The 23,975-nt window shown below is 65.4% G+C and overlaps 1 protein-coding gene across 10 annotated transcripts in view; it reads right to left on the bottom strand.

Annotated features, from left to right (window-relative positions):
- BRSK2 (BR serine/threonine kinase 2) overlaps window positions 1-12,351 on the bottom strand; it is a 45,806-nt gene extending 33,455 nt beyond the window's left edge. For 5 of the 10 annotated variants that reach the window (XR_008426932.2, XM_053925101.2, XM_053925103.2 and 2 more), the window contains exon 1: window positions 11,916-12,323. Coding sequence is in view for 9 of the 10 variants with exons in the window: in XM_053925101.2 (XP_053781076.1) it covers window positions 11,916-12,009 (94 nt within the window). In the remaining variant the exon portion in view is untranslated. Of the gene's footprint in view, window positions 1-11,915 lie in introns of all 10 variants that reach the window. The other 5 variants (XM_053925100.2, XM_053925102.2, XM_045183449.3 and 2 more) reach the window with 2 other exon arrangements.
- Between the last annotated feature and the right edge of the window lie 11,624 nt (window positions 12,352-23,975).

The raw sequence follows: 23,975 nt of genomic DNA, 5'->3' as shown, positions 1-23,975 counted from the left end.
CCCAACACAGACCCCGCCACCTCCTCGGTGGGCAGCTGCAACCTCAACCACCCACACACCCTTGCTTGGCGAGGCAGACCCTCGGGCACGGAGCCAGGCCAGGCCTCGCCGTCTAAGCCAGTATGGAACTACTTCCCAGAAGCCTCGGGGCTCCCAGCAGCCCCCACCCCACAGAGCCCGAGCTGCGGGCCACCAGACCCCAGAAGCCAGACACCCCCCACGCCTGCCGCCTGCAGCCCCCTCCTGCACGCTGCCTGTGCCCCAGCCCGACACAGGACACAGGCCCCCTCGCCGGCTGCAGGCCCGTGGTCAAGCAGAGGAAGGCGCAGCACACCGCCTGGCTCCCCAGCAGCCCCGTCACGGGACACCCGGGAGGGCTGCCAGGTTGGCCCTGGAGGCCCAGCAGGCAGGTGAGGAAAGGACGGAGGGCAGACACGGCGGTGCAGAGAGCGAGCCCCCCTGGCCGGCGCCGGCGCCCCCCGCCCGCCACCCCCCCACACGGGGTTTCCGTGCGGACAGCACTGAAAACTGTGTCTCTGTGGAGGGGCTGCTCTGCTTGGTCAAATTTGGATTTAGCTTTAAAAAACCCACAGTCCACATTTAAAAACTCTCTGCTGACGCGGATTCCCCAGCCACTGGGAAGGTCCCAGTGGTCCCACCCTCCTGGTCCCATGGCAAGTCCGTGCCTCCCCCCACTTGTGGTGGGGGGTCGGAGCTGGGGACACGAGCCACGGCCTCTCCCAGCTCCTTCCCGGAGACCAGCCCTCGTTTCCTCCTGGGCTCTCGTCACAGGCACGCCGATCCCAATCCTGGAGCGCCTGACCCAGGAATGGGGCTGCGGTGCGTGCCGGGCAGGGTGGCTGGGCTCAGGAACCCCACTGGGGCTGGCGTGCCACAGACCCGATGCGCTGGGGCTGGCCAGGCAGCGTGCTGGTGGTTCTCTGCGGCTCTGGCGCCCAAGGGCCCAGGACGGGGCCTGGTAGAGCACCAAAGCCCCAGGCTGCTCCCTGGGGGTGAACCCAGACCCTGCTCAGATCCCTCAGCGGGACCTGCTCCCCAGACAGCCAGAGGGACAGAGGCCCCACCTGCAGTGCCTGCGGGAAGGGGGAGAGGGGGCCCGGGCCGAGCCCCACCCCCGCCCAGCTGGGGAGGGAGCCAGGCGAGCCTGCCGCCCCCGAAAGGGCCTGGGCGATGTAATCCCGGAGCGCGGCAAGAATAGAATCTGCTTAGCGGGCAGTGGGCAGCTTGCTCGAAGGACAGACACAGGGGAGAGAGGCGGACACTGCCTGCCCACCCCGGCGGGTCCTCTTCCTCCTATCCTTGTCAGTCAGGCCAGGGGTGCCCAGGACTGCGCCCCCCCCACCCCGCACCTGCACCCAACATGGAGCTGTCCATGGTCTCAGGGCCGGCAGGACGGCTGCTCTGCCACCTCTTTCCCTCCCAGGGGGGCTACTACTCAAGCAGGTGGAGAGGGCATGGGGGGAGGGGTGGGGGTGCTGTCCAGGACAACAGCACACCCCTCCCCATATGTGCCAGGCGCAACCTGAGGCTGTGGCTCTCTGCTCCACAGGCCTCTACTGGGCGCCCCAGGACCACTGCCCCGACCTCCTGACCCCAAGCCCCGCGCCTGCTCCCTCCCTGCAGCACCCGCTGCCCAGAGGCCAGGCAGCAAGGCCCTTGGTACCACGCACACCTCTGTTCCCCGCACAAGCCCAAGGGCCCGTCCCAGCATGGGCCCATGGGCACAGGCCCGGCTTATGAAGTCCCACATGCCAACGTCACCAGGAGGCTGCCTGTCCTGAGGCCACACTCGCCAGAGAACTGTTGTCTTCCTGCCGGCAAGGGCCCTGGGCTCTGGCTCCACCCTCCCGGATGACCGGTGCCCTGCCCTGGGCACCTGCCCCCCCCTCCCCGCACACATCCCACACCTGCTCTGCACCTGCCTGAGCCGATGGACCTCCCCTCCCACCCAGCCTGTGTCTGGAGCTGCCGGCCCCTCTCAGGTAGAGGCCATGGACACCCCAGAGGAGAGGTGCCCCCGTGGCCCAGCAAGGAGCCACAGACACCCCAGGACAGTGTGTGGGGACCAGTGTGCAGCCCCAGCTGCTCTCAGGGTCTCGGCTGCCCAGGTCTCTCTGCCCAGGGAGGACTGTCCCCAGCAGAGACCAGAGAGGCCGTGGCTGCACCAAGAGAGCTACCAATCAGGCCTGAGTCAGCGCCGAGCCCAGCATGAGCCACCTGGTCCCAGCGGGACTGTCACCCACAGGCCACCGGATGGGGGTGATGGGGTGCTGCGTCCCTTGGGTGGAGGGGCAGGGAGCGAGACTGCGAGGTCAAGGGTCCAGGCCCCTCCGCCCCCGCCGGGCCCAGAGCGTCTCTGGCATCCCAGGGCCTGGCCCAGACGTGGCTTCAGCCTGAGTCCCCTGCTGCTCACCTGCCCCCCAGCCTGGCTTCCAATGGGGACAGCATCAGTGTCACCTGATGGAAAGGTGGTCCCCACCATGACCCATGGACCAGGGATGGCATGAGCTGGGGCGTGGCCTGGCCATGTTCCTAGTCTCTGGGTGTGGGGACCACCACTACCAGCCCCCAAGTGACCCACCTGGGCCCCATGTCCCCCCTCAGTCACCAGGGCAGGGACCCCGGAGGGGAGCTCGCACTGCAGAGGGGCGGCCGCCCCCAGAGTGGAATGGTGGAGCATGGGTCTGAGCACCCCACAGGCTCAGGGGTGGGGAGGCGGCACAGCCCTGGTCTGTGCACAGATGCCCCCCTGCCCCATGGCACCTGCTGGGGGGGGGCCCTGTCTGTACCACCCCTCGGTCAGTTATAAACGATTTGGGGTTGAGGGGCAGCAAGAATCCAATCTGAGACAAGCCTTCCGCCTCGGAGATAAGCCAGCCCCTAAACCCTCGACGCCGGCCGCACACCCTCCCCCACCCACGGGCTCGGGCCTTCAGCAGGAGGCTCCCCCAGCCCAGCACAGGCCAGATGGTGCTTCAGGGTGGGAGCCAGGGGCCTGGCTCCCTGAGTCCAGGCCCAACTCCCTCCAGTGCCCAAAGCCCGGCCCCCAGCTGGCTGCCCCCCGGTCACCCCAAGGCCATCCCCAGACGTCCCAGTGTCTTGTGGAAACTCCTGCTTTGCTTCTACCTCAGGCCAAAGACCCCAGCACAAGGGGTCTCGCCGGAGCGAGCCAGGGCACCCAGCTGGCTCTGGAGTGGGCCTCCCCTCTTCAGAGAGCCCCGGCGGTGCGGAGCACTGGCTGGTGGTCAAGGCTTCCCGGGGGGTCCCAAGCCCCACGGCGCCCTCACCAGGCGACACCTCACCCCCAGAAAGTCCGCAGCAGACCCAGGAGAACTGGCCACCAGCTTCTCTGGTGGGGACGTGGTGGGCGGGGTCTCAGCACTTTCGGCACCTCCTGGGCCTCACTGGCACAGAGCCAAACCCCACGGTGGGAGGCAGCGGCAGGGACTGACCGCAGGTAAGCCTGGCCGCTGGGAGGTGGAGGACCAGGGGACCCCATAGTTCAGCACTGGACAGCTCCCGCCCACAGCCCAGGCCTTCCCTGGAGAGGTTTCGTCCCAGTCCCGAAAGTTCACCCAGCCCCATCACCACAGGCCCCCAGGGGTGAGGCAGAGGTGGGGCACCATCTGGGGGCCCGGGCTGCTCTTCCCGTACCGTGGAAGGGAGGGAGGGCTGCAGGCTGCCCGTGTGGGCTGGCGAGAGGCAGGAGACCAGGGCTGGGCAGCCCTGCGAGCAGGGAGGTGATGGACCTGCAGGTCGGCCCAGCCCTGGCCAACGACTCGTGGTGGGATGCACACCACAGGCGGTGGGGGTCTCTGTGCACCCAGCCTGAGCCCTGAGCGCAGGAGGGCAGCGTGGGTCGGAGCTTCAGCAGCTCCCTTGTGAGGACACGTGGGGAAGCCACGGGCCAGGCCTGTTGGCAGGAGGGCTCCACAAGGACAGAGCTGGTGGCGTGGGCGTGGGCGGGGCCTCGGGCACCTTCCTGAGCTCTGACCACCTCACGCTCTGTCCTGTGCTTGAGAGGGTGACCAGGCAGTCCAAGTCCCCCAGGGGTTGGGGGTCAGGGCTCAGGAACGAGGAGCGGGCCAGGTCACATCTGTCCACCTGGGGTTCTGCCAGCACCCGCCTGATATGGGGACCTGAGTGGAGCCTCAGGCCTGCCTGACCTGCGACACAGAGGCCCAGGGGAGGACCTCGGGGTGTGGCCGCGGCGGGTCGGCCCGCAGACACTCAGGCTTCCAGAAACCGCCAGTGACGACTATGAAAACCCAGTGTCCGGCCAGCCTCCCGCGGGTTTCGGAAACCCTGGTCACATCTGGGGGCAGTGACGAGGTTGCTGTGCTATTTAAGTTTCTCGCCGAACACGCCCGGGGGGCGGGGGCGGGGCATGAGGCGGAACAGGCTGCTGTCCTGGGGCTGGGGTGGGCTCGCGGGCCCTGGCCCTCCTCCCGGTGTCTGCAAACGCCACGTGCAAAGGCACCACCGGCGCCGGGCCCAGGATGGCCGACTGCAGCCTCAGGACCCCACCCTGGGTGGCCCCCGGGACAGAGGGCAGCAGTGCGGGAGGTCAGCCCCGCAGGGCCACAGGCAGAGCGGGGCCAACTCCCAGGGCACTGTGGCACCCAGTGGCAAAGGGGAGAGACAGGGGAGCCCCTCACCCACCCAGCGCCTTTGGGCGGGGCTGCCATCTGTCTGAGGCTTTGGGCTGTGGCCCCCCTGCCCACCAGGCTCCTCGGCAGGCACAGCTGGCCTGGTCCCGCTCTTCCACAATCCCCACCCGCCGCCCCTGCTTGCGGGCCCGACAGCAAGAGCTCCCCAAAAGTCCCACCAAGGGCACAACACACCCAACACTCATGCGGGCTGGTGCTCCGCGCTGCAGCTCTTCCCGGGCAGGGCTGTTGCAGGCCCCAAGGGTGACACAGGACAGGGGCTTCTACTCAGCCCCAAGCGGGCACATCCCCGCCCACCATCACACAGAGCCTGAAGGAGGAGGCTGGGGCATGGAGACAGTGACTCTCCCACAGCAGAGTCTGGGTCCAGCCCCAAATGGCATGAGGGGCTGCCGCCAGGCCCGCACACAGGCTGACCCAGAGGCCGAGGTCACAGAGCTCTGTGCCTTTGCGCTGACTCTTGGGAGGTGACGAGCTCCGGTCTGGGGGAGGTGTCGTCCTGCCCAGCTCCCTCCTAAGGACAGGGGGCTGGCCTCCCAGCATCCCCCACTCTGGCCTTGTGGCCTGTGCTGCAAGCCGAAGCCGGTCAGGGGGCAGACCTCAGGCTCCTGGGCAGCCACTGCCGCCCCTGCCCTTGGCCGAGCCAGCGGCTGCCCCGCAGTTCTGCAGTGAGCCAGGGACGCTGGCCAAAGCAGCCCGCACGGGTGCCACATTCCTCGCTGGGCAGCCTTGCTGCCTCTGCAAAACGCCCACGGTGCTGAGACGAAGCGGCAGCCTGACGTGTCCCAGGCTCCAGCTCTATCACTTTGCCACGCAGGCCATTCTGGCTGCCTCCCACCTCTGCTCTGGGGCCAGGAAGGCCAGCCCTGCCCCCCAGGACCTCCCAGACCAGCCAGTGGCGAGAGTGGGTGGCAATGGTGCCAGTGCCCTGGGTACCCCGGGGCCCTGCCCAACCCTAGCTCCCAGCCCAGAACCACGGGCCCGGAATCTCCCACCCACCCTTGGCTGGGCCCATAGGCAGGGCCTGCGTGAGGCCATCAGGGGCAGCCGGCTCCAGTGGAGGACCCAGCAGCCCATTGGTGCTTGCAAGCTGGCCCCCAGCCCGGGTGCCTGGCCACCTGCGTGACCCCGGAAATGCACTCAAAGGTGCCGTCATCCAGAGCACAAGGAGGACACCGAGGCCCAGCACAGCCTCCCAGGCTTCCGGGGATAAAACGAACTCTCGGGAAAAGGCCTGTGGAAGAAAAGGGCCCTTCTCCCGGGCAGCTCTTGCGGGTGGCAGGGGTGGGGGACTCCCAGCTGCCGGCTCAGAACACTGGCCCCTCAGAGGCCGCAAAACAAGGCCGGGGCCGCCTCGCAGGGCCCGGCCTACACAATCCCTGCTTTGTCCCGCGGCCCCCGCCCAGCCCAGCCTCCATCTTGTCCAGAGTCCGAGGCAGCCGGCCGGCGGCACCCCTGGGGCAAGGCCTCAGGCAGCTCGGCCGTGCCTGGTCGGGACCCGGGACTTCGGGCCAGGCTCACAGAGGCCCAGCCCCGGCCTGCCACCTAGTGCTGGGCCGCTTCGGCCACCCACAGGTGACGGGGAGGCTGACCGGACACGGCACCGGAGAGGGTCACCGGAGCTTCTGTCGGGGACAGCTAACCTTCCACACACAGGACTTCCCACAGAGACCTGGGCAGCACAGTGACCCCCGAACCCAGAACAGCCAGGGACCCTCCCTCCCCCGAGACCCAGGTGCACCCTGACAGGTGCCAGCTGCTGTCCTCCCGCCAGACCCCAAGCACAGCAGATGTGCCCGCCCCCCACCCCCAATCCCTGGGCCCCGCAGAAGCTGCAGGCCACCCTGCTCCTGAGGGAGCCTGAGGCTCAGAGTCCCGCAGCGGCTGGCAGGCAGTCCCTGGGCTGCGCCTCCAGACAGGACGCAGAGCCACCCAGTGGCTCCCAGGGGGCCACGAGGGGCCCTGGCCCGGCGGCCGCAAAAACAGACCCCCAAGGAGCACGCGGGGCCACAGGTGGGCAGCAAGGCCTCTCTCAGCCACAAGCACCTCCACTCCACTCCCTCACCAGTGGCCAGAGGCCTGGCAAATGCGGCCTCGCCCCTTCAGGAGACCGAGGGGACGCTGTCCACCTCTGAGTGGGGCAGGCACAGGGGCCCTGGGGCCCGGGGAGCTCCAGGCACAGCCCCACAGCAGTGTGCACGGTGACTGGCCACCTCTTGTCTCGGTGCCACCGCCCAGCCAGGGTGCAGCCTTTGGCGCAGCCTGATGCTCTCAAGTCCCCACGGAAGCCAGTTCTGTGTCCAGGGTCCTCAAAGGCGCGGTGCCCTCCACACCGGAGCTCGAAGGTGCTGCGAGTGCCCCCGGCGAGCGCTAGCCTCGGGCCCTCCCAGTCCGCACACATGCGGGTGGCACAGCCAACGGGAGCGGAGCAGGCTGCCCCGCAGGCAGGGCGGGCAGTGGTCACTCACAGAAGGGTGACAAACAGGAGAGCAGAGAGCCAGAGGAAGGTGCACCCAGCAGGGAAGGTGCCCGAGCTCGAGCCCGGGACCAGGAGCACGCCCGGGCCGGCCCCGGTGAGGTGCCAGTGTGGGCAGCAGGGACCTGGGTGTTCCCCGGCCCAAGGCAGGGCCCTCACAAGCTCCACTGCTCCTTGAAGGGGGCCAGTCAGGGAGTCAGCCCTGGAGTCCCCAGTCCACACACGCGTCCCCCTCGCCCCAGCCCCCTCCCCCACCAGGCCTAGCCCGTCAGCCATGGGCCAGGAAGGGGCGGGACCTGGAGTGCTGGAGTGGAGGCCCCAGCACGGTCCAGGGAGGCTGCATGTCCAGCAGCATCGACCCCTGAAGCCCCAGGATCTGCTGCAACCAGGCTGTCCTCGGGAGCTCGGGGTCGTGGCCGGGGTGGCCGCGCTCCGTGGGGAAAGGGAGGGTCCGGTCTGGCCCTGCCGGCACATGCGCAGCCGGGAACACATGCTCGGGACGGTTCTAGAGACAACTCCGTGCCCCGGGGCCCACGGCAGGGCAGAGGCTGCGCCGCAGACAGCCACAGAGGGGCCTCGGGCAATTCCTGTGTCCTGCTGGAAGCCTGGGGGCGGGGGTGCCAGGCCTTGGTGATTCCGGGGGAGAGACCCACAGCCAGAGCCACACCAAGGTGGCCCGTCCTGCAAAGGGCAGGTCCTTCCTCGGCACTGCTGCGGCTGTGTGCTCCGCACAGTGGGCCCTTCCCAGGACACACGAGTCCCCACAGAGCCGGTCCCTGCCACCAGTGCGGAGGCAGGTGGAACCTGTGACCACTCACAGGTGCCCAGAGCCACAGCAGGCCACAGTGGGCAGGGTCCTAGGGCTCTGCCTACAGCCACCCCTCCCATCCCTGCCTGCAGGAAGCTGCCCACCCTTCAAGGCAGGAACCCCCCCACCCTGCGATCCACAGGGACAGCCCACCCAGAGCTGGCTGGGGAGCCAAGGGACACTGCTTAGGCCTTTCTCACCACCGTGTGGGGGTCGGGGAGATAGAGGGGTGCCCCTGCCACCCCCTTCCTCGAGCCGGGCGGCAACGCGCGGAGCACAGGGCCCTGCACACTCAGACGCTCAGGCCACACCTGTGCACGAGTGGACGGCACTCTGCTGCCGGCCCGAGGAGCTACTGTCCTTGACCGAGCGCTGCGTCTGAGCCGGTTTCCTGGCCTGGCCAGAGGGTTAGACGGACTGCAGCCAGCCGGAGGCACCGACTGGCAGGCTCGGCACACACGGCAAGGGCCAGCAGGCTGCCCGTGGAGGTGACCATCAGACACGACAGGCTGGGCACCCTCAGCGTGTCCACAGACCCACTCCCCCTGCTCCGTCCACCTCTGCCCCGTGCCCCATGTCCCGCCCACTCAGGGAGGCTGGCTCCTTCTCCCGGCCTCAGCCCCAGGGAACTCCAGAAGGCTCCTGGGCCCACCCCACCTCAGCCCCACCAGACATGTCCCTTCCCTCCGCGGCCTCCGCCTCCCCATCCAGCTCCTGGCCTTGGTCACCCAGGGCCTGCCCGACTCTCCCCCCAGGTCACCTGTCACTTCCTCTCTCACCTGTCCTATCTTCACAGGCTCCTCCCACCCCAAGACTCCTCTCCAGCCTGCCTGCCACCAGCACTCCACATTATTTCTGCTAAAGGTCCCCTAGCAGAGAACACAGAAGGAGACATCCAGGTCCCTTGGGCCCACCTGCCGGCCAGGGGGTCCAGCCAGGTGAGCAGGCTGCACTATGTCCTGGGGCCACGGCTCCCAGACAGCTCCCTCAGCCTGCCACCCGCCCAGCCTCTGGTTCCCGGGACAGGAGGGAGGACACCACATGGTGCAGGCAACGCACCTCCCGGACCTGGCCATCCCCGCCGGGGCCCTCTGGGGGTGCCTCCCGTCCCCCGCCCCGGCTGAAGAACCCTCTCCCGGAGGAGGGGGAGGCCAGGCCGGGTCTCGGGGTGGACTGCTCGCTGTGCAGCGACACCGGCCCCGTCAGGACCCGAAGCCCCTTGTCTCCACCAGAGACTGCGACATGGCTGCTGGAGGCCTCCATGGGGCTGCCTGACGAGGCCAGGCCAGGTCCAGGGTGGCCGGCAGAGGAGACGGGGGCAGAAGGCAGACGACCCTGCGACCACGGCCCGACCACAGCGTGGGTGGCAGAGCCCCTCACTGGGCCGCAGTGCACAGGCCATGCAAACACACAACAGCTAGGGGGCCCCGGGGGGCCCCAGCAGGCAGAGGGCCGAAGCTGGGCCCCTGCCTGCAATGGGCACTGGGCAGCGTCCCCCACCCCTCTTCGCATGCCCCAAAGGCAGTATTCGGGGCTGTGCAGTGGGCCCACCTTCCAACTAGCCCTGGCTTGGAACGGAAGGGCTGAGAGGTCCAGCTGCCCCATGCCACTGCCGCCACCGACAGCTCCCAGGGGGCCACAGCTTCCACTTCATAGGACCCAGGTGAGCACAGAAGAGACCGGACTGAGGTGACCATGGCCTTGAGACGGACGGCCGGGCTGGGCAGCAGGAGCCCCAGCTCTGGCCCACTACCAGGAGGCAGCTGCCTCGGCTACACAGGGAGCTCCCGGCCACAGCCCAGCCCCTGAATAGGTCAGACGGTTGCTTCTGGGTGAAAGGACAGGCTGGGGGGTCCACACGCTCTTGGCACTTGGTGCCGAGGACCAGCCAGCAAGCTGAGTGGCCAAGCCGGGTGCCCCCACCCGTGGAGGCCCCAGTCCACCCACTAGGGGATCCTCCCACCCAAAGGATGGAGAGTCTTCCTGGGAGCGGGTGCCCCAGCCGTGAGTGAGGCCAGAAGGGACACAGGGCTGACAGACCCCCCCCCCCCCCCCGCCGGTGGCCGCCCCACGTCTGCAGCATGGTTTTTCTCGAGGGGGGAGGCTGCCGGCTTCGTCAGCCCCTGGAGCTGTTTCCCAAGCAGCACATGGTGGCGTGTTGTTGAGACACACACGCGGCCCCCCTTTTGTGTTCATTATTGTTAATTACAGGGGGGGCCTCCCGTAATTAACAGCGTGACAGCGTGAAGAGCGCGGGACGAGGCCGCCCACGAAGGCCGGCGTGCGCGTCCGTGCGCGATCTGTCCCTGCCTTCACTCGCTCACCCATGTTTCCTCCTAACGTTTTATCCGCACAATAATTAGGTTATTTCACTGCCTCCCGCATTTTGCTGCCCTGGGCCCCTCCCCCACCGAGGATTCCGCCAACCACAGCTGTCCCTCCCAGGAAACCTACACCGTCTGAACTCTTGAGCAGCCAGCCTGTCTGCCACCTCCTCCTCCTCCTCGAACCCGAACCCGAGCCGTGCCATGCCCACCCCCAAAGGCACTGCCCAGCGGCCAGGGGCCCCTCAGTGCTTCCGCAGTCGGCATAGGGGGCCGTCTGTGACACCTCACGCTCTCTGCTTACATCACAGCCACGGCCTCTTCAGAGAGCTGGACCTGGCCCACTTTCCTCCCAAACACCACCTTCCGGCTCCACCTCCCTGCCACCCCCGGGGGCTCTGGGAAGGTCTGCAGGGCCCCGGCTCTCACAGCTGCCTCCCAGACCCCCACCCTGCACCCTCCCTCCTTCCTCTGCCCCCCTGCCTGTCTTAGGGCTAAGGAGCAGCCCAGAGACCTCGGCCAACCGGACCTCTGGGCACCAGGCAAGGCCGGTCCTGGGAGAAGAAAGAAAATGGCTGAGCCCAGCCCCCCACAACGCCACTCTGTGAACAGGGCGGAGGAGACTGGGTGGAGGAGGAGACTGGCTGCTTGGCTGGGACCTGACCTGATCAGGGAGAGAACCAGACCCAGCCGGGAAGCCCCCTCCTTCCTCCCATAGGCCTGGGGTCTGCACCACCACAGTCTGGGAGGACCCGCGGCCCGGATCCGTCTGGGGCCAGGTACCAGGCTCCCTCTCCCTCCCCTGGGGAGCGCCAGCGTTGCAGAGACATTCTGAGCGTAGGCTGGAGGGGGAAAAGGCGCTGTCCAGCCCTTTCAGTGGCCTGGGCACTCTCCCATTCCCACCGTGGAGAGAGGTCCCGGCCTGGCCAGGATGGCCTCCTTGGCCCGCAGACCGCACCGGGCGGCCTCCCTGCCTGCCGGCCACCCGGAGTTTGGGGTCGCGGCCGGGGGCGCGCGGCCCGGGGCGCAGCTGCTCCGGCGGCACGCCTATTAGCGCGGCCGCGGCAGACGGCAGATGGGCGCCCGCTCGGCCCCCTCCTCCCGCGGCACAATGGGCCCGATCGCTCCGGCGCACAATGCGGCCGGGGCCGCGCACCTGCAGCCAGGGCCGAGGGGCGCTGGCCGGGCCCGTGCGCCCCCGTCTGCGCCGCGTGTCCTTGGGCCGCGCCGGGCCGACCGCAACCGCGCGGCCTGCGGGACTCCGCAGCGGGACCCAGCTCCCGGCCGCCCATTGTTCGCGGCTGCCGGCCGGGGCCGGGCCGGGCCGGGCCTGCAGCACCGCACTCAGGAGGGCCTCCTTCCTGGGCCCCGCTCAGCGCGCGGTCAGCACGGCCTCCCCGACCGCGGCGGGCCTGTGCATCCCTGCGCCCTGGGCCTCCCCGTTGCCCCTAGTCCTCCCTGATCCCCTGGCGCCCCCGGTCCTCCCGGCGACTCGGTCCTCGCCAGTTCCCTGACGCCACCGGTCCGCCTCAGTGCCCAGGTCCCCCTGACCTCGGCCCCCAGGGCCCCCCCTCCAATTCCCCTGGCCGCCGGCCCCCGGCCCGGCCCGCACGCACCTGTCTGCCCCTTGCCCAGCGTCTTCTCCAGCCGGTAGGGCCCCACATACTGCGCGTGCTGCGCCCCGCCGCCGTCCTTCCCCGTCGATGTCATTGCTCCCGGGCCCGGCGCCGGCGAGGTGGGCGCCCCGGGAGGGCGGGCGGCGGCGGCAGGGAGGGGCCGCGTCGGTCCGCGTCCGTCCGCTTCTGTCCGTCCGCCCGCTGAGCCGCGTCGGCGGTGCCCAGTGGGCCGCGCTTGCTCCGCGCCCCTCGCGCCTCCCCTCGCCGCCGCCCCCCGCTCCCGCTCCGCTGCGGCCCGCGGCTCTGCCTCCGCTTCTGCGAGAGGACCGGGCGGGCGGGGGCACTAGGCTTCCGCCGCCGCCGCCGCCGAGGCCCGCGCCCCGCGCCCCCCGCGCACGCCCGTCAATCGGTTCGCGGCAGCGCAGACGAGCGGAGCAGAGCCTAGCGCTCGGGCCCCCTAGCCGAGCGGAGCCGAGCCAAGCCGAGCCCTAACGAGCGAAGCCTCCTGCAGCGGCGGCGGCTGCGAGTGGCTCCTGCGTCGGCCAATCAGCGGATGTGACCAATCAGAGGTGGCCGCATCGCCGCCACCCCCTCCGCCTCCCAGCCGCGGCAGGCACCGGGGGAGCTGGACTCCAGGAGGCGAGTCCTGGGCGAGTCCCGGGCGAGGTCCCGGCGAGTGGAGGGCAGTCCGGGGCGGTGCGGGGACTGGCGGTCCCCAGCGCGCCTCCCAGCCTGCCGCCCGGGTCTCGAACCGCCCCCGGGACGGTGCAAGCAGCGGGGCGGGGGCTGCGGGGGTAGGGGGAGCGCGCGGGGCGGGAGCGCGCAAGGGCCGCTGGGGCCGATGCGGGTGGACAATCTGCGGCCCCTGGCTCCCCGCCCCGTGTCTGCTGGCCGCGACCGCTGGCGTCAGAAAGACTTGCTCGATCCCTCACTTCCCCCGGGACGATGGCACTGCGGGGGCGCTTGGCCGAATCGTGACCTTGCGCCTCCCGAGGCCGTGCCAGGGACGCTGCCCTCCTCCGCTCCTTCTTCCCGGGTATACAACGTGACCAGCACAGCGGGGTCAAGGAACACATCCCAGGTCACCCAGCAGTGAGCCTCCCTGAGGAGGCGGCTCCCCGGCCTTCGTGCGGACGCTTCTTCCGTCGTGTTGGCGGTTGGGCCAGGGCACACCGGCACCGACAGCTCCGGAGCAGCGTCTGCCCAGGTGGCCAAATCCGTTTCCTGTAGGAAAACCCTCCCACCTGCTTTAAGCTCGTGTTACACAGGGTGGTGGGAGAGGAGAGGAGAGGTCCTCGGGAGCAGGGAGCCCCCCCAACCCTGCCGATGTGGGAGGGGTCGCACAGCAGTTGAGCCCCTGGGTTGCCGGACCTAGCAGGGAGTCTGCGGCCAAGTCCTGGAAGGCCAGCGTCCCCCGCCCCCAAAGCTCTCCAGGGCCAGCCCCTGCACCTGCCCGCCCTGGGGGGAAGGCCATGTGAACACTAGTATCTTCCCAGCACCCCACCCAGAGGACCTGCGGGCAATGAGGCAGCCCTCGGACCAATTGTGGGTTCCTCTCTGCCACTGTACACCCCTGGGGCTGTGCTAAGGGCTGAGGCCTCAGAAGGTGTGCAAACACCAGCCGGCCGGGGCTCCCAGCGTTAAAGAGACCACCGCAGACAGAAGCTAGGGGAGGGGCGTGGTTGGATCTGAGGAGCGTTGGGGAGCTTGGCCTAGAGAAACTAACTCCCCAGGGTGAAGCCTGGCTGGAGGCAGGCCTGGAGTCACCTGGCAGGGCCATCAGCAGGCAGACAAGGGGTGGCAGGCCTGGTACCTGGAGAAGAGGCACCTGCCTGGGCCGGGACTCCCAGGTAATTCCTGGCCTCCTTGTCTCCCTCTGCTGGGCCCTGCCACCATCTCCGGGGCCTCCCCAGCCCACAGGACTTGCCACCTCTCTTGTGCCCTCAGCAGCATTTGGCCTTACTTGGCCCATTCTCATATGGACACCCCTGGGCTGCTGGGGTCTTGTCTTCCCTCTCTGGCCTCCACGCAGTCTGCTCTGCATGCGTGCAGCCCGTACCACCGGCATTTCTCAGGGCTTCGTGGGAAGCCACTCTGCTTTCCTGCCTCTGTCCTCCGGGCATCTGCGCCCACTCTCAGCCCCAGCCTGCATCCCCGCTGCCAGCCTGCCCTCACACCAGGGCCTCGGGCCGGCTCCCTCCTGCATCTTTCCTGGTGTCTGCTGCATAAACTCCCAAACTCAACAGTTCGCAGCAGATTGTCTCCTCTCCCCATCTTTGTGGAGGTCACGAGCGTGCCCCTTCCGGGCCAGTGCTGGCTTTGGTGCTGAGGAGGCCTGGCTGGAGAGTGACACTAGCCCCTTAAGAAGTAACAAGGACACCAGGTATTTCAGAACACAGAGGAGGAGGGGACACTCCCTAGCTCTTCACACGAGACCGTCGTGATCTTGTGCCTGACACAGGCCAGGGCTCAACAAGGAAAGAAAGTTAAAGTCCGATGAATGAGGGAGGACCTGAAAACACCAGAATTACCTTCTGGAGGGTGGGGCCCTTGTAGTCCAGGCTCCCCCACCAGGTGAGAGTTCTAGGAACCCATCTGCATCAGTGCACCAGCTGGTGTTGCTGTGAGAGGTTGCATCCGGCTTCAGTGAATTTTTTGAAGACTCTTTGAATGCGTTTGCCCATCTCAGGACGGGTGGTTTAGGAGCGAGCGCACCTGCCCACACCCCGCTGAGTGCTCAGCAGTTTTTGACCCAAAATGGCGTGATCCCTGTGCCCCACCTCCCTACTCATCAGATCTCACCCAGAGCGACTTTTTTTTGTTACTCTGGATGAAAAAAGTCCTCGAAGGGAAACATTTGGCCGATGTGGAAGAGGTGAAACAAAAAAATGGCAGAAGCACTAAAGGGCATCATCATCAACGCGTCCGCAAACTGAGCGTCTTGACAGGCTCATCGCATCCAATGGGGAGTAGTTTGAAGGTGACTGAAGTCTCAACATGCAAGAATAAATGCAGAATTTTTAATAAATAAATTCCGGGTTTTGGGGGGGTCCCCCCTCGTACATCCTGAGCCCAGACTCAGGATTCCTGGGTGGATTCCTAGGATGTTGTGCACAGGACCAAGCGGGGCTCATTCCCGGACGTGAAGTTTAAGGTCACCGAGCTGGCAGTCTAGAGCAGAAAGGACACGTGACCATTTCCACAGATTCAAAGGTAAAAGCCCTTGGCGAGATTCCAGGTCCATTCAGGATCGAAAACAGAACCAAGCCTCCGTAGGCTAAGACTAGCAGGTCGCTCTCGAACCTGATGACCGGGAGCTGCAGAAACCCACGGCAACTGCGTGCTCCTCACTCTCAGCAACGCGAGTGGTCCTGCGGCAGAAACACCCGCTCTCGGCACTTCGTTTCGGCATCACGCTGGAGGGCCCAGCCCGCGAGATGCGGCAAGGAAACGGAAGTTATACTTTCTATTTTTACGGGAGTGGATGGGAAAGATTAAAACAGTCTCGATTCGCAGGCGACGCTATTGGCTGTAGAAAACCCTAAGTTCCAAGAGGCTAGGATTCATTCATAAGTGAGGTTAGCCAATCACAGGCTTCAAAGCCAAAATATCAAAATTCTGTGTCCCAACAACAGGCAATTAGAAATTGAAATTATAAAAACAAATACCATTCACAAACAGATTCAAAACCCGGGGATACTTACAGGCGGATTGAACAAACGGGGTGTGAAAAGCCGTGCGCACAGGGCCACCCATGGCTGCGGGGACGTCCTGGGGCCCCAGGGCACTAGCGCCCGCGCTCATGGGTGCCGGGCTCACCCCTGTGAGCGTGTCGGTTCTTCCCACACTCATCTATGAAATCAGCACCGTTTCAACCCAAACCATCACCAGCTTTTTTTTTTTGAGATTGACAAGCTGATTCTAAAATTTGGAAGAAGTGCAAAGCACCAAGGAAATCCCAAACAATGATGAAGGAGACCGGAGTTGGAAGAGTCACGTGGCCCGATTTGGTCCTAGTCTGAAGCCGCCGCCAGCAGGGCAGAATGCCGTTGGCTTACGGAGAGACACACCGGCCACAGAATGACCCTGGGGTCCTGGGGTCCTGGGACCCACCCGAGGTTTACGGCAACGGGCTTTCACAAAGGCGCAAAGGTCAAAGGTTATCTGTGGAGGAGAGGGATCGTTTCCACAAAAGGCGCCATCTGCTCAGTGTCAGAGCCGTAAGTACAAAACTTCTAGAAAAAAATCACAGGGGAAAACCCTTGTGTCCTTGGGTAAGGCAAACCTATTTTGTATAGATGCTAAAAAGCCCAAATTGTACAATTAAAAAAAATAAGAACTTGAACACCATCAGAATGAAAACGTTTTGTGCTTCAAAACGCCACTATAAAAAACATGGAAAGCCACGGACTGGGAGAACGGATCCCGATAAAGAGATTCGTATCTGGAATAGGCAAGGAGCTCTTAACAACCCTGCAAGGAGAAAACTTGATTTAAAACTTGGGTTGAGTTGGTTTGGGGCTGAGGCCCTCCCTTGAGCTCGCGAAGGTCGGCCTGCGGGTCCACCCAGCCTCCTGCTGGTCAGTCGAGGCCCACCGCACGGCAGCTTCACTCAGCCCCCCACCCCCGACTCCGCCGCCCATCCCGTCCCGAACCTCATAGGACCCCCCGGGTGGCCTCTGACCGAGGGCCTGGGCCCCGCGGCCAGTTGGGGTGGGTCACCCCTGAATCGCCCCTCACGCCGTGCGAGGCGGGGTAACACCCCCCATGGGCAGGACACTCACTTCTGTCCACTTGAACTCGCACATTCTCGTGCGTCTCTGACCGTTTTCCTGCGACGCACTTCCGCACCGGGGCCCGAGGGCAGGGGCGCTCGGTTTCGTGAGCCCTCTGTCCTTCGCCACCACCCGCCCTCTCACAGTCCTGTGACCTGACGACTCCTCCGGGTTGCGCACCAGCCGTCACGCCCGTGACCAGACCCCCTGTGCGCCCTGGTGGCGCTGGCTCGTGGTTGGCAGCTCTGATACCGCGCCCTTCGCCTGTGTTTCTCCAGAGACGTCGGGCGTTTGCTCACAGCCGCCCTCTCTGCACCACAGACGCCAGCCCCTCTCTGGCAGGTGTGTGGCCAGTGCCCCTGCCGGGCCTGTGACTCGGCCTTCGAGGCTGGCCGTGGTGTTTTGTGGGCTTTGTGGTGTTGCCCATGCTTGTGCTGTCGGGCCCTGCTTGTCGTCGTCCATCTCGGGTCCAGTATAGCGGAGACCTACGGAGTTGTCTGTCCCGGGTCGGCACCCTGATCTCTGAGCCAGGACGGGAGGCCCAGTGATGCCCCCGACCTTGGCTCGTTGGACCAGGGTGCCGTCTGCCTACTTGGGCCAACTGGGTCCCCCTCCTGGTAATTTGGGATCCACCAGGCAATGCTGCCCATTCCACCTGGGGACAGAGAGGCCCGGAGCCCTGGGGGTGGGCCCACCTCCCCGGCCCCGAGGTGCAGGCAGTCGGATTGCAGGGCTGAGGGAAGAGCACCGGGCTGCGGAGGCCAGAGAGTGCGGAGTGGGCGGGGACGCAGGGGGCACCCCTGGGCCCTGCCCACAGTCTCCTTGGGCCCACAGTCCTCTGTCCTTGAGGTCAGTGCCTGCCCCGGGGGCCGCTTGCCACAGCAGCACCTTGACCAAGCCCCTCCAGGGGCTCGCCTGCTGGGTTGCGGCGTCCCGCAGGGTCACGACCTATGGTCATCGCGGGAACAAAAACTGCTGTGAGCAGCGGGCCCTGCCACCTGTCAGCCTTCCCCTGCAGCCCAGCCTGGGGGCCACCCCGAGAGCGGGCTCCACTCCTTTCTGGCTCAGCTGGTTGGTCAGCACTGAGTGAGGTGAGGGGCACCTGAGCAGGGGTGGGGAAGCAGGGGCTGCTTGGGAGCCTGTGCCCGGGCGACTCCCAGACGGAGGGGCTTCAGGACCTGGGAACCAGGACCTGGCCTCAGAACACGGGGGACTTTCCAGTGACTCAGAGCCCCAGGAGGCTCCAAGTGTCCCCCAGCTTGGCAAGGCGTCCATACGTCGCTGGGAGGGCGGAGGGGTCCGGAGAGCATCGGCACCTCCAGCCTGAGGGTTCAAGGTCCAGGGCCCCTGGCTTTGTTCCCCCGGCCCATCTGGGGTGACACTGGGGGGGCAGAGGCACCCCCATGCTCCTCACCCCCACCTGTGCATCCCCACTGCCGTCCAAGTAGGAAATGGGGAGAGGAATGGAGCTGGGGGCCCTGGGTGCTCAGTGACGCGACAGCCCGAGGAGCCTGCTCAGCAGCGCTCCATTCAGCGACCTTTGTGCGTGTTTTCACCACGACTGACGACTGACGTGTCCCACACGGGCTGCAGCAAGATGGGGGTCAGAGTCTCTTTTAAGAAAAGATGTTATTTATTTATTTTTAGAGCGAGGCGAAGGGAGGGAAGCAAGACCAGAGAGCAGCAGGGAGGGCACTGCGGGGCGGGGCTCTCTGCCACCTCCTTCCTTCCAGAAGTGGAACTCTTGGGATGGGGCGGGGGGGGGGGTGCCCCAAAGCGGACAACCCTGGGGGGCGCCGCTCGGTCTGGTGGCAGCAGGCACACCAGCGTGTGACGAGGCCGTGCTTGCTGAGCTGTGGCTCCCTCAGCCCCGCGTCTCCATGTGGCTGTCTTTGTGCTGACTTGTCTAATGACAAATGGCTCCTGAGACCCCAGCGAGGCCACAGCCCCCGAAGAACTGTGGGGACAGTGAGGACCAGCCCGGCGTCCCGCCCCACCCCCTCCTGCCTCGTAATGAGACGGTTTATTTATGTTTTCAATTTGGTTTTTATGACCATTGTTATTTGTTTTCGGCATCAGGAGAAGCACAGCAAACACCCTCCCGCCCCCCGGGGCCGGGTCACACGTCCCCGCCGCGCAGGGGAGCGCCGTCCTGGAGTGAGCGGGAGGAAAGCATCCGACGGCGATGCTGAACGTCAGTAATTAGAGTTACCGTGGCCGCAGGGCTTGAGTCCGTGTCTCCGGAACCCGCCACACGCGCGTAGCTGGCGGGTCGGCACTTGTGCAACGGCAGTGTTTCCCCGTGAAATTTGGGTTTAATAGGGATTTTTTTCCTGTCTTTTTGAGGGTCCCTTCGGCACCGTGGCCGGTCGCGTGGTCTGGACGTGGCACGTTTCCCGAGTCCCGGCTGAGGTCGCGAGGCCGTGTGTGTCTCTGTGACCCGGAGCGCCTGGTGTGCGCTGCACGCCATCATGCCCTTGCACGTGCTCACACGCACCCCCACACACTGCCACGCGTTCACACGCATGTTCCCATGTGCTCACACACCCTCATGCACTCGTGTGCAATCACCACGCAGATGCTCAGAAGCACGCACACACGCTCACGCGTGGTCACACATGCTCACACGTGCCCACACGCTCACACGTGCATGCACACACACTCACCAGCAGCACTCCAATCCTGTGCCACCTCCTCGAGAGCCGTGACCCCTGGGTCCCCAGCCCCTCTGGGAAGGAGCTGCACCGCCAGACCCTCCTGCTCGCTCCCCAAGGCCGGGGGGGGGGCCTGAGCCCCCAGGACCATGCTTTCTGGAAGCAACTCAGCAGTGAGATCCCCTCTGTGAATGAACCAATGGCTGGGGTGAGGGGTTGGGTGGGAGACACTCGCCATCCAGGGAACAAGGAGGGAGCTCGATGTGCCACTGACTCCCTCCCTCCATGGCCTGGACTGTGGCCCCCAAATTCAGGTGCTGATGCCCAAAGCCCAGCACCTCGGAATGTGACCGTATTTGGGGACGGGCCCTTAAAGAGGGGATGAAGGGAAAATGCGGCCACTGGGGTGGGTCCCAATCCAATCCAACGGGGGTCCTCACCAGAAGAGGACACCAGGACACAGACACGCACAGAGGGACGGCCGTGTGGGGACACAGGGAGAGGACGGCCATCTGCACGCCCAGGAGAGAGGCCTCGGGAACCAGCCCCGTGAGGCCTGGGTCTCCGACTCCAGCCTCCAGCACGGGGACGTGAGTGTCCGTGGTGCTTGTTACAGCAGCTCAGGAGCCTAATACAACCTCGACCGCTGACGGTCAGTACACAGGGGACAGGCGTCGATCTGGGACGATGAGAAAGTCCAGACGGAAGGCGGCGGCGGAGGCGGCTGCACACGCGGGAGTGTGCCTGAAGCCCCTGAGCTGTGCACCTGCCGTCAGTGGTTCAGAGGGCCAGTCTGCCAGACGTGCAGTTTACCCCGATGACGGAGATCGGAACGCAGGAGCCAGTTGTTCGCGTGCCAGCAGACGGACCATTGGAGACCGCATTTGGAAACTGCTGTGCACAAAGGCGCCGAAGGTGTCGAGTAACCGCAAATCCAGCAGAAGTGCGGGATGCCTGCGGTGACGTGTGGAGAGAGTGGAGAGGTTGCCACTGCACCTGGAGAGACACTCCCCATTGACGGGTCCGAGGACAGCACGGCCAGGCTGCGGGCCCTCCCAAACGCACCGCCTGTGCCTCTCACGGCGGATTTCGACGGGGCGCTCGTGCACTCAGCAAACAAACAAGGGTGTCGCTGCAGGCCTGCCGCTTCCCGAGGTGAAGGGACGGTCCTGCCCCCTGACTCACCGGCCACTTACTCTGCTGGCAAGTTCTCGCACACCGGGCTGCGTCGGCAGCCTGGCCCCCCGCCATGAGGAGCTGGCATTTCAACCCCGCGCTGCAGCCTGAGAGCTGGTGTTTCATTCAGGCCAACTCGAGACTGTCGCTCTCAGGTACGCAGATGGCAGAACTCCAGCCACGAAAGCGTGTGGGACTCCCGGGCGTGGGACGGGCCAGCCGTGTTGGCGTCGGTTTGAGTGACTGACCTGTGAGCCCCGGGCACGGGGTGCAGGTGCCTGTGCGATGCTGTCCTGTGCTGTCTCTTCACATCTGCCAGACGCCTGTGTGTGTGTGTGTGTGTGTGTGAGATGGTGTGATTGGGGGTGTGTCACTGGGTGTGTCTGGCTGTGCGTGTCTGGGTATTTGTGTTTGTGGTTTCTGGCTGTGTGTATTGGGTGTGTCTGTCCATCTCTCCGTGTGTCTCTGTGTGTGTCTCTGTCTCTACACATTTCTGGGTGTGTGTCTGACTGTGTGTGTGACCATGAGTGTGTGTGACTGTGTGTGGCTCCATGGGCTGCTGTGGGCTGGTGCACCCACCTCTGCTCCCAGGTTGGGCATGGCTCGCCACCTGTCTTGGGGCGCCGCTCGGTGACGCACAGGGCCTGCTCTGCGGGCCTCCCCGGTGACACTGGCGTGGGGACAACACCTCTTAGGTTTTCTTGGTCATCGTTCTGGTTTTCCGCCTCTCATGAGTCCTGTTAGAAAATCAGCACCCCCAGGGCAGGGTCCCTGTCTGTCTGTCTGTCCCTGGCTATAACACCAGCACCTACACCAGAGCCTGCTCGTAGGAGGTGCCCCAAAATATCTGGGGGTGAGTCAGCCCACTCACCACACACTGCCCAAGAAATGCGGTTTCATGGGGCCGAGGACACTGGGCGGTCCGTTGGGTGTCTGTGCTGCAGACTGTTTCCCTCCAGAATCCCGTCTGTCTGGGGACACGTCCAGTGCGCACTTCGGCGGAGTGCGTCCCAAGGTTTGGGCGGAGTCTCCTGCACACGCCGGTCAGATCCGGTTCTTTATAGTCTCGTTCAGGTGTCTGACACCCTCACGTTTCCGTGGGTCCCGGGGACGTTGAGAGAAGGGTGTGGCCTCCCCCGGCCACACTTGTGGTCCGTCCAGCTGAGGCCCCACAGCCTGCCGGACAGGCCTTTAGGGTCCTTGCTTGTTTTCAAATGCCCCGCTTCATCCCTGGCAACAGGAAGCCGGCCCCTCGGAACACGTGGTGTCCTGCCGGTGATGTGACGTGACGTTTTTCTCAGGCACTGGGAGTAGGGACTACCCTCGGCCCCAGGGGCAGGGCCCGGCTTGTTTCTGGAAGTCTCTCCATCCCACGTGCCCTCTGGTCTGCACTCACCAGAGACCCCAGGTGGAGCCTCTGCAGGGGCCAGTGCTTCTCTGTGCAGCTCTGTCCTGTCTGGTGGCCCTCCTGGGACACGAGCCCCAAGGTCTCATGCACTGCCCGCAGGGTCTCCTCGCTCAGGGGAACCCTGCTCTTGGTCTGGACTGTGGCCCTGGCTGCTGCCTGGACGCCCCCGGGCAGTGATCAGAGGGCACTCGGCCTCACTTGTTCCCTGTCTCACAGGGACCACTGGCCTCCATGCCCCGTGCCCAGCATTCTGAAAATGGCGGCTTGGTGGATTTTGTGTGGATTTAAACAGGTGCCCAAGCTGGCCCTGGCCGGGCGGCTCAGCTGGTTGGAGCATCGTCCTGTGCACCAGCAGACGGAGGCTTTGGCCCCAGTCAGGGCGTGTATGGAGGGGAGCGAGCGATGTCTCTCTCTCACATGCATGCTCCTCTCTCTCTGCCCGCCCTCCTCTCTCTAAAATCAGTAAGAAAGCACGTAATCCTCGGGTGAGGACCACGGAATGTACCCAGGCTGATCTTTGTCCCCCGCTGCTGCGTAGTACCCTGCAGCAGGGGCCTGTCGGGAGTTCACCGCTCGCGCCTCTGCAGGCGGACAGCAAGGCTGCGACGTCCGCCGCACAAACGCCTGGGCAACCAGCGGGTGTGCATCCCCGAGGGGCAGCTGGGCCTGTCCCCACTGCCTTGGGGAGCGCCGCCCGCCCCGTAAGGTCCCGCCCACGCCTGCCGTCCCTGCGGTCCTCATTTTCACTGTTCCGATGACCTACAGGGGTGTCTCATCGTCAAGCCAAGCCGTGGGCTCCCCCTGCTCGAAGCGCCGGTCAACAGCACCTGTTCGTCCCTCTGTCTGGTTTCCTTTCTCCTCGGGGTTCGCAGGAAGTACAGATCCACTGTAGCCACTCGTTGGTGTCAGGCACCGTAACATCTCGCCCTTCACCGCTAATGCAGCAGCAAGAGCTCGCCGTGGGTTTGCTGTGTGAGTCACATGCGATGTGACGGCCCCGGCTGGTGTGGCTCGGTGGAGGGAGTGCCGGCCTGCAGATCAAGAGGTCACCGGTTCGATTCCCAGCCAGGGCGAGAGCCTGGGTTGTGGGTGGGGTCCTTGTGGCATGTCGATGCTTTTCTCCCGGTTTGTCTCCCTGCCTTCCCCTCTCTCTAGAAATAAAGAAACAAAAGTTGAAGCGATAAGGTGCTGCTGGGTGAGTGTTCAGGGGGCGTGGGTGACAGAGGACCCACACACACGAAGCACCTCAAACAGCACTGGGTGCAGACTCAGCCCTCCGAAGTGCTGCCTGTCGGGGCCTCGGCACTTCAGGATGTTCCGTGAATACGGGGACCCACGTGCCCCAGGAGGAGGTGAAACCTGGACCCAGAAAGGGCGAGGAGAGGGGGACGCCGGTGACAACATGGGCCAGACACGGGGAATACAGCAGGAGCCGTGACGTCGTTCGGGTGACACGTGACCTGGCCTCTCGGGCTCGGCCCCGACCTCCGGATGGAAGCCGCCACTCGGAGGAGCCGAGGTGCAGGTCAGAGCCCCTTGGCAGGCCGAGCTTAAGACAGAAACACAGTCGGCTGGACCCCTGGCCTCCAGCGCTGTCCCTTCCCTACGCATCCTGCCAGCGGCGTCTCCTGTGCCCCGCTCGGTGGCTGCGCCGCGCCCCTCCCCAAAGCCCTGTGGCAGCGTCTCATTATTATCTCGCCTGGCGATGGCTCCGCAGGCCCACTCTAGGACAGAAGCCCCCTTCTATGGCCCACCCACAGCCCGTTTCCGCACCAGCTCCCTCTGCCTTTCTCGGGGATGCGTGGTCGGTGCCCTGGCCGTCAGGTCGTCCGCGTCTGCTGAACGCCTTAGTTGAATTTCTTTAAAAAAAAAACCACCCTTTGGCATTTTAATGGGAACTGCTGTTTTGAAGGACCGTTTGGGGGCGAACTGGCCGGTTTCGGTCCCGAGGCTTCCTGTCCGTGAGCGTGGCACATAGTCCTCCATGTACTCCGTCTTCTCGCACACAGTGACGTTCTCAGTGACACTTACAACGCTTCCTTAACAC

This window comes from Desmodus rotundus, chromosome 5, assembly GCF_022682495.2.
Source record: "Desmodus rotundus isolate HL8 chromosome 5, HLdesRot8A.1, whole genome shotgun sequence".
Classification (NCBI taxonomy): domain Eukaryota; kingdom Metazoa; phylum Chordata; class Mammalia; order Chiroptera; family Phyllostomidae; genus Desmodus; species Desmodus rotundus.
The sequence above is the reverse complement of the archived record's forward strand: the minus strand, read 5'-3'. Positions and strand labels throughout refer to the sequence as shown.